The following is an 8,959-nucleotide window of genomic DNA, read 5'->3' on the forward strand; positions in this document are numbered from 1 at the left end:
CCTCAAGCAGAGTCATATTGAGAAGTGTGAGGAATACCACTGGTGACTGAAGCAATTTTGGCTCTAATTAATTAATGGATAGCAATCCACTAATTTGCATTCAATGTCTAGCTTGGCTATATGACCTCTGAGGCATTACTGCTCTCAGTCATTCTCTCCACACCACTTAGGAGACAGTTCTTTCAAGGGACCCAAGAAAAGAAAAATATTCTTATGCCTAACCAGTCTATGAGAGTGAGCCCAAAGCTTGGCAGAATTTTAGGGCTAGTTAGGAGGAATCTGAAATTGCCCACCTGAGTTTGAAACTATTGGTTTTGTTATCAACATCTTGGGGGGGAGAAGGGTTCAAGAAAAAAAGGGCAGTGCGCTGTAATAATGAAAATCAATGAAGTTTATTTTCATTTCGCTTAATTAAACCCAAGTGCACCTCAGAGTCCAGTGATCCAGCTTCACCCTTCCTAATTTAACAGCGCGGTGATTTTAAGGCTTCACGATTAAGACGACGACCAGAGATCCTGAAGCCTGTTGTTTCCCACTTAAGTTCTCCGCATCCAAGGCCTGAAATTCCGGCAAGGGCCGTCAAGACCGCACCTCGCTCTCGGTGTTCCACAGATGACACACTGTCACGATTCCGGGACCCGTGTCCCCAGCTGCCAGCTCCCGGTGACCGTGGGGCTGCGGGCTCCGGCCGGCGCTACCCCTTGCGCTGCTTGTGCCGGGGGTTGCTCTTGCAGCACACGTAGAGCCGCCCGCGCCGCCGCACGATGTAGCAGTCCTTGCAGCGCCTCCTCAGCGCCGTCTTCGTCTTCAGCCCGGCGGGCGGCGGCGGCCCGGGCGGCGGCGGCACGGCCAGCAGCCCGCGGGGCGCCCGCCACGGCGGCGGGGCCCAGCTCGGATAGCCCGCGGGCAGCCCCGCCGCGCGTCCCCACGGGGCCAGCGAGCACAGGGACGAGCGGCACAGTGAGCGCAGCGGGGCGGCCGTGGCGGCGGCCCTGACCAGGAGGGAGAGCATGCTCGGCACCCTGCGGGGACAGCGCGCCGGTCAGGACACACGCACCGCTCCCGCTCCCCTCCTCCTCTCCCGCCGCTGCCCCCACACCACCCGCCCCGCTGAGGATACCGCTGCCCGCTCACCCCGCGGAGAGCGCCGCTCCCCGCCCGCGGCCACGCGTCCCTCCCGCCGCCGGAAGCGCGCGCAGGAACCGGGGCGGGGCCAGGCCCACCCGGGAGTCACGTGGGTGGCGCGAAGATGGCGGCGCCCGCCGCGACCTTCCGCTGGCTGCTGCCGCGGAGCCGCCCGCTGCTGGCCCGCCCGGGGCTGGCTGCCGCCGCTGCCGCCCGGCCCTACGGTGTGCGGGCCTCCGACACCGGCGAGCTGGTGACACACACGGGGCAGGTGAGCGCGCGGGGCCTGGTGCGCCGGGAGGGCGGCGGGCGCGTCCCGCCGGGGCCGCGGGCAGCGCGCTTATGTGGTGTGATGTGATGTAACGTAACGGGGAGGCTTAGGGTGGACACCGGGAGGAATTTCTTGCCGTAAACACTGGTTGGGTACTGGAATCGGCCGCCCCGGGAGGCGGTGGCGCGTCCGTCCCTGGAGGTGCTCAGGAAATGGTTGGATGTGGCGCTTAGTGCCACGGTCTGCTTGACATGGTGGCGTTGGGTCCTGGTTGGGTTTGACGATGTCAGAGGTTTTTTCCAACCTAATTTATTTTGTGATTCTCCGTTCAGCGCGCACAGTGGGAGTTCATGCTCCTGGGTGATCCGTATACAGGAGGTGCGCGCTGTTTCGGAAAGAAAACAAAAACAAAAAAACCCCCTTGATCAGGATCGGGGTCATTGGCCATTACCGAGCGTTCCGGTCCGAATCCGACCTGTGACCCGGCCGAAGGGTTGGCAGATGGGGAGGCACCCTTGTGTCAGTCCCTTGTAACTCCAGGTTATCTCTTTTCCAACGGAGAAGCTGAGGCTGTTGTGGTGCCTTGAGATGGGAGAGAGGATGGCAGGTGGAGCTAACTTGGGGAAGCTGGCACTGTAGTTAGCAGAACAGAAATACATATGAAACCTGAATTTCCCGGTTTAGTTTATCACCTAGGTGAGACCCAGGAGTGGCATTATAAGTAATGCATTTGTGCTCATCTCTGTGATCAGGTGCTTCTGTTTACTGGCTTTCATGCCAGCCCCAACACCACCAGTTTCCTTGTCTGTTGTACTTTCCAATGTGCAATTCAGTTTATTTTCTTTATTTCAGTATCTCAGTATATTTATTTTCTAAGTCTTTGTGTTCTATGTTTATAGATGTTGCTCTGTAAATAAGATCAAGTTTATTTTACACTCTAGGTATATGATGAGAAGGATTATAGAAGAGTTAGATTTGTTGGACGACAAAAGGAGGTAACTCATTCTACTATTTTTCATGGGGAGGGGGTAGTTTATGGGGTTTTTTTCTTTATCTAATAGTAGTGTCCTCAACTTCATTGTCATTAAAAAGCCTCAAATCCAAAAGGCCCCAAAAAACCCCAACAAGCAAGAAATCCACTAAATCCAAACCTCACAACCAAAGCCTACCAACCAATGAGCAAAAAAACCCAAAAAACCAAAAAAAAAAAACCAAAAAAACCAAACAAACCAACTCTACAACACCAGATTGGTTTGGATTTGGGGTTTCAATGGAGTTTTTTTCACTATGATGAAAAATTTTTTTAAGGCAGCTTATGGTTGCTTCTGTCTTACCTCCCTGCTTTTGGTAAACTTGAAAAACTTAAGACTTGCTCTACATTTGCTAAGTGCTTGCATTTAGGATGTTAGAGTTGTAGGCATTTGAACATCTTAAACTTGGAAGAGTTTTTGTTTTAAGCATGTGTTTTAAGAGGTTGCATGTTTTTAGCACATTTATATTCAGAAAAAACACATCATTAAATACTCTGCTGAATTTTGCATCTGTTTATATATGTTTACATCTGTTTTGAAGGTTAATTTGCTTCTGTTAGTTAAAATTCTGATCTTTACCCAAATTACATTTTTGATGAGCCTGAGAAGCATTTACTGAAAGAGTAATGAAACAAATAAAAGTAAAATGCAGACTATTCTGAAATAATGAAGCCTCAAATGCAAAGTCTGGTAATACCAGCATCATCCAAGTGCAGTGCTCTAAAGGCGGCCCTGTTGCTGCTGCTTAAAATTTCACATACCCACTGTATGAAAAGTCCTTTAGCACTGAGTTTTCTCTGATCAAGCAGCACAGCTCCAGGAGGGATCTGCTGGCCTTTGGGATAGAAACAGAATTATTGCAGCTCAAATGTATTCCTCAATGCCTGAGCCTTTGAATAGTGCCTTAATATTAATGCTGTAAATGTTTACGTTCAACAGAGACATTAAATATGAGGTGTGGTAGATTTTTAAAGTAGTTTCATATAATTCTTCTTGTCCTAAATTAACCTGAACTAATTACACTAATTTCTGAGTTTTCATATTGAGTTTACCTCACTGTGTGACAGATACAGTTTAACTCATGCTGTGTGGCAAAAGTGGGGATTCTACACGTGAAATAATTAAATGAAAATGTCACTTAAAATGCTGAATTGGCTTACTTCAGGGATGATAGTTTGCAAAGTAGGTCTCTTGCAAGTGTACCGCTGGTGTCTCTGCTACTTGTGTAACTTTGTAGGAAATGCTCCTTAATCCTAATTCTCCATGGGGCGGTGGTCCCTCTAACGTGCCCTTGCCATCAGGTAATTTCAGGCTCTATGTGGTGTGGAACATTCCAGGTTTTCTGTTCAGCCCAGTTCTTCCTTCTCCAGCAAAAGCCAAGCTCTGTGTCTGCTAAGTGAGGCTTAATGCTAAGCTTTAATGGTGAAATTGGGACAAAACTTACTCATTAAATACTTTAAATGGTCTGTGCCTATTTAATAGGATCTCTCTCTAGGAGCTTTGTCTTTGCCATTATCCCATGTTGTCATCTTATTACAGGGGACTCCTACTGTTGTCGCCTTATCACAAAAGTTTCATACCTTCTTGGTGTTTCTCATGAGCAGCTCCTCAGAGCACTGACTCTTTCTTCTTCACAAAGCAGCCAACTGACTCCAGCTCCCTCTCACCCAGCCACCCCACTCTTTTATAGCATCTTCGTCTCATTGGTTACAGCTGTGGCCTGTTAAAGTCAGGCTGCTCCTAATCTTTGATCATTGGCCCAACTGCAACTCCTTAGGGGTAAGATTACTTTCTGCACTATCTTTATTTTCTTATATTCTATCCCCCCACAATCCCACAGTGTGTTTCAGCTGCCATTATTAGGGTTGACAGCTGTCTGTAGTCTGAATGTTGTCATGTTTCTTCTGAAGCAGAAGCCCTCCTAGTGACTGTTCTTTCTTGGTCGCTTCTTCCCTTTGCCATCAGTAGGTCCAGGTGGTCGAGTCCTGCTCGGGATCAGCCCATTCCAGCCATGGTGGCTTTCCTCTTTGGGGGGACACAGCCTCTGGACTCTTCCCCCATTCAGGGTGTCTGGACTGTGTGCTTCAGGTGGCCAGGCCCAGGGGCATGGCCTAGAGTATGTGCTTATTGTCCCCTCGGTTCTGCCAGCCCAGCTGTTAGTGACATCCATGTGTTTTAGCTAAAATCATTGGGTCTCTGTGGAGAACAGGGGATTAGTGCTTCTGGCAAGGGCCTAAAGCAGGAAGCTGTGAGAAAACTTGTAGTGGGACAGAATATAAGAAAATACAGATAGTGTAGAGAGTAATCTTACCCCTAAGGAGTTGCAGCTGGGCCAATGATCAAAGATTAGGAGCAGGCCTGACTTTAACAGGCACAGCTGTGACCAGTGAGACGAAGATGCTATAAAAGAGTGGGGTGGCTGGGTGAGAAGGGATCTGGAGTCAGTTGGGTGCTTTGTGAAGAAAAAAGAATCAGTGCTCTGAGGAGCTGCTCATGAGAAAACATCAAGAAGACATGAAACTTTTGTGATAGGAGACAACAGTATGGAACCCCTGCAATAAGATGATAACAAAAGTGATAATGACAACTGCTAAACTGCATCTGCTACAGTCCAACCAAGTCATCCTGCCTCTCTGTAATCCCTAAGGTAGAGCAGGACTTATTTCAACACTGCTATTCCCACTTCAACTCTGCCCTTTCTATTGGGCTGGTGCAGCAGCTGAAGGTGTGAGGAGGGCTCACCTCAGTGCTTGCCTGTTTTAAATATTTTCTCCTGCCTTCCCTCTACATCTTTGGAGCGAGATCAAATCCAAGTTTGGTTTTATCTCTTTGATTTCCCAGACCATGAACTGGCACAGGTGGATAGATGGGAAGAAGCAGCAACAAAATTGCCAAATTGCCACTCTGTCAGGAAAAAAATAGCCCAGTGGTTTATGCCTGGGGCACGGTACATCTGGATGTGCTGAGGGAATCAGCCTCTTCCTGCTGAGTGCTGCTGTGCTTTAGTCAAAGGCTATGTTGTAACTACAACCACTTTGCCTTATTTGTGAAGTGTTTTCCTGGTGTATTCCTAGACTGTGTCTTGTTTAGTAGGCTGAACCACAGACAAGTCTTAGCTATAGGGTAGATGAGAGGTTTTTGCTTCTCTCTTTCCCCACAAGTACCTTTTGTGGTTAAGAGGTGCTGGGATGAGTGGAGTTCTTGCTTCTGATCTTGAAGCAAAGGTGTATAATGGCTTTATCTCCCTCCTCCTTTAGCACAAAATGAAGGATGCACAATTTTGAGTGTTATTAAGAACAGCAGTAAAAGTTCTTGCTGTTTGGTGAAAATTACATGACTTGTAGACGCAGCCTCAGACAGTGGGGTTCTTGATGTTACCATTTTCATTTTACCTATTTTTTTGTTAACTGTTTTTAGCTATCATCTTCTTTTGGCAAGGGCAAGTTCTTAGTTGGCAAAACTGACTTTTCCATTACTGTACCAAAAAATGCAGAGACTTAATGTGAGACTTGGCTGGAAGATGCTAAGTTGTTACATACTAGGAGTATATAAAAACACCATTATGGTTCCTAGGGATTTATGTAATGGACATATAGCTGTCTTCTTCCCAAGAATCTCATATTTATTCCAATGCAGGCATGTTTGCACACAGAGCAGTAGATACTGCCTCCTTTGTGCATATTATTTGATATTCATGCGTATATATGCCTTTGAAAAAGGTGGCCCTCCTGAAATACTCTTTACCCTGAATTGTAGCAGTGGTTATCTCCTCAGTGCACACTTGGGGAGTGTTGGATTGCTGTAGGTCCTGCTGAGGGACAAGCTGCTGTGTCATCAGCCTGCCCAGACATGGTTGTGTTTTCCAGGCCATGCAGGTGTGCTCTAGGAAGAAGCCCTACTTGTCAGTGATGTAGATATTCAGGAAGTGTGTATGATGGATTTACAGAGTGGAGTAGTGGCATTTAGAGGTTTTTCCTTTTTCTGATGCTAAACAATTTGTCTTTCTGACTGTTGTTATGCACCACATTCATGTTTTCATGAGATTCCTCTGCAGTGATAGAATAAGGTACATGGCTAGAGACTCTAAATTGCCAGCAGTTGTTTTATCTCATGCCTGACCTTACTTGTCTCACTGTTATTTTTGAGTTTATCAGCAGAGATTCTTCTGCAATTTTATCATGTAGTCACTAAAGCAGAATACAGTATTGGCTAAATATTTTCTGTTCTTGTCTACTTGTTCCTGCTCACCTCTCTGCCGAGTCTATTGAAACCTGAGCACTGATGTGGCCTGTATATCAGGGGAAAGAGATTACTTTTGCAGAGTTTAGTGTACAGTTCCTTGATCTGGCTTATAGCAGAGCCTTAGAGATGGTGGAGGAGTTAAGAGGAACCCTAAACAGGAATTTTTCAAAAAGGCTGTAGTGGAACTGCCTGAGGAGGCAGCAGATAGCAGTTCCTTTCTGTTTGAGTGGGGATGGTATCTGAAAGTTTCCCTCTTTTCCTTACAGGTGAACAAGAATTTTGCAATTGATTTGATAGCAGAGCAGCCTGTGAGTCAAGTTGAAAGCAGAGTGATCTCATGCGATGGTGGTGGTGGAGCTTTGGGACATCCCAAAGTATACATCAACTTGGTAATGTCATTATTCTGCATATAGCATGTTTTGCCTGTGCATTCTTTTTTTGTAAGGTTATCTGGTTTTTGGAATGATAGTTTAACAAAATAAAATGAGTAACCACCTGAGGTGCTCATTTTATTTAGTGCCTGATATAAGTCAGAAGAGTTAGAGGGCTTCCATTTGAAGTTATAGAGATTCCTTTTTGAAATTTTAGTTTGTTTAGTAGGACAGTACATTTTTTAAAAGAAATCAGGTGAAGTAGTAAGAGCAACCACTGAGAGTAAAAATTAACATCCTTGCTGCATTTTGGAACTCTAATTATTTAAATGCCACCACGTAGTTTGACCATACATTTGCAGTATTTTCAGGGATATAGTTTATGTTCAATCTTGCAAGTTCAAGGGAAAAAGAAGAAAGAAAACCAAACAAACCAAATCCTCTTTCAGTCTTTGGGAATCTTGGTAGTTCTGAAGACTAAATATTTCAGTCATGGCCAGAGAATGAAGAATAAATGTTGTCTTATCCTCCTGTTGACAGCAGAGATAATTTCCAGTGTATTCTTGTTCTAGAGAGTAAAAATATTGAGGCTACTGTCCTATGACCTTAGTTGATGAACTGTTGCTTAGGTCCTGTTCTCAGGTAGAGCCTGATTGCAGATGTTTTAAAATCTTTTTGTGGTCACCTGAACTTTGACATTTCCTAATGCCCGGAAGAATGGTGGGGAAGGGCTGGTGTCCTTAAGTGTCAGTGTTGTTATGACTCCTAATTAGAATCATAAGCATTTATATTTTGAACAAAGTAATAATTTTGTAAAAATTCATTTTACATTATCCAAAGTCAAATGTTTGGAGGTTCTGATTTGTAACACTTAGGAAACACTTCAGCCTTAACTTCTGTAGCACACTCCTGATCTTTTTATGTTGATGCGTTTGACATGTACCATACCGTTGAAGAATATTTGCTTCCAGTGTTTCAAAAAAGACTAAAATCTGTACTTTGGCAATATTGATTGGTTTTAAGATGGCACAAATAAATAAGAGAAAAATTGTAATTTTATAAAGTGAAACTGGAGCTGTTGTATTTTTATATTTGTGCAGGACAAAGAGACAAAGACCGGAACATGTGGATACTGTGGACTTCAGTTTAAACAGAAGCATCACTGAATGATCATCGCTGTGTGCTTGCAGATTTCTGTTCCGATGTTAACATTCAACTATAAATAAACAAAAAATTTAGAAAGCCAAGATTTGTGTTTATCTTAACTATGGAAAGTCCAGTCTTTACATTTTTAAAACCCAGCTTGTCAGGTATTTGAGAGCTGAATGGTATTACAATATCTGCTTTGTACTTAATTTAGTTTTCATGTCTGGCAGACTTCTTGCAGGCTTAGAATTGGTGTTTGGCTGTAGATAGGTTTGGTTTGTACTGTGTAGATATGTATTCTTTTCAACACTGAATGAGCTGTAATTGTTTACTGGGTGATTAATTATCCTAGGTGTTTGTCTTTTGTCGCTATGGGACACTCCTAATTGGTTCACGGTCCAGTATCTACAGCTAGATTCCCAAATGGAAATACAAAGATATTATGATACTCAGCATTACAGTACTCACTCCTGGAGGCAAGATTGTCAGCCCTGAATTAAGTAGCTGCTCTTGTGACCTGTTTAAAAGAAGCCACCAGTGCCTGGAATGGTAATCAGTGTGAGCTGGAGAACTACCCAAGCTGGCACGTGTGAAAGGTGGACATAACCATTTGCCCTTCATTTGAAGGGGCGAGAGTGTATCTGTTCTGATTGAGATTCACCCCCAAAGCCTCTCTAGGAACTGGGTCTTGTCAGACTCAAAGCAGGCATTGCTCTGTTACAGATGGTAGCTTCTGCTCCTTTAATAGAGGTAATTTGACACTGAGAGCATCT

At 44.9% G+C, this 8,959-nt stretch overlaps 2 protein-coding genes across 5 annotated transcripts; one reads left to right on the forward strand and one right to left on the reverse strand.

The window, feature by feature from the left end:
- Positions 1 to 376: 376 nt before the first annotated feature.
- On the reverse strand, positions 377 to 4,078 carry MRPL36 (mitochondrial ribosomal protein L36). 4 transcript variants are annotated; one of them, XM_064705655.1, is made up of 4 exons: positions 4,008 to 4,078; positions 3,189 to 3,262; positions 1,848 to 1,978; positions 377 to 1,022 (listed from the first exon to the last, which is right to left on the reverse strand). In XM_064705655.1, exon 4 carries the CDS (start codon positions 1,010 to 1,012, stop codon positions 695 to 697), a length of 318 nt encoding a protein of 105 aa, XP_064561725.1. In that variant the 5' UTR covers positions 1,013 to 1,022; positions 1,848 to 1,978; positions 3,189 to 3,262; positions 4,008 to 4,078; the 3' UTR covers positions 377 to 694. The 4 variants fall into 4 exon arrangements, with proteins under 4 accessions (XP_064561725.1, XP_064561724.1, XP_064561723.1 ...); XM_064705654.1 differs by having other exon boundaries at positions 1,848 to 2,029; XM_064705653.1 differs by having other exon boundaries at positions 1,848 to 2,303.
- NDUFS6 (NADH:ubiquinone oxidoreductase subunit S6) lies at positions 1,250 to 8,287 on the forward strand. Its single transcript, XM_064705651.1, has 4 exons — positions 1,250 to 1,396; positions 2,338 to 2,391; positions 6,936 to 7,058; positions 8,141 to 8,287. The coding sequence occupies exons 1-4, from the start codon at positions 1,250 to 1,252 to the stop codon at positions 8,204 to 8,206; spliced, it is 390 nt and encodes a 129-aa protein (XP_064561721.1). The 3' UTR covers positions 8,207 to 8,287.
- Positions 8,288 to 8,959: the final 672 nt, after the last annotated feature.

The sequence above is a fragment of the Zonotrichia leucophrys genome, chromosome 2, assembly GCF_028769735.1.
Source record: "Zonotrichia leucophrys gambelii isolate GWCS_2022_RI chromosome 2, RI_Zleu_2.0, whole genome shotgun sequence".
Taxonomy (NCBI): Eukaryota; Metazoa; Chordata; class Aves; order Passeriformes; family Passerellidae; genus Zonotrichia; species Zonotrichia leucophrys.

What these genes read in the sequence shown, in the direction of transcription:
- NDUFS6 (XM_064705651.1), top strand. Translation starts at nt 1,250, where the DNA reads ATGGCGGCGCCCGCCGCGACCTTCCGCTGGCTGCTGCCGCGGAGCCGC. An exon ending in TGGTGACACACACGGGGCAG is followed by an intron (nt 1,397 to 2,337) that starts GTGAGCGCGCGG and finishes TTTACACTCTAG; the next exon opens with GTATATGATGAGAAGGATTA. An exon ending in TTGTTGGACGACAAAAGGAG is followed by an intron (nt 2,392 to 6,935) that starts GTAACTCATTCT and finishes TTTTCCTTACAG; the next exon opens with GTGAACAAGAATTTTGCAAT.
- MRPL36 (XM_064705655.1), bottom strand. Translation starts at nt 1,012, where the DNA reads ATGCTCTCCCTCCTGGTCAGGGCCGCCGCCACGGCCGCCCCGCTGCGC.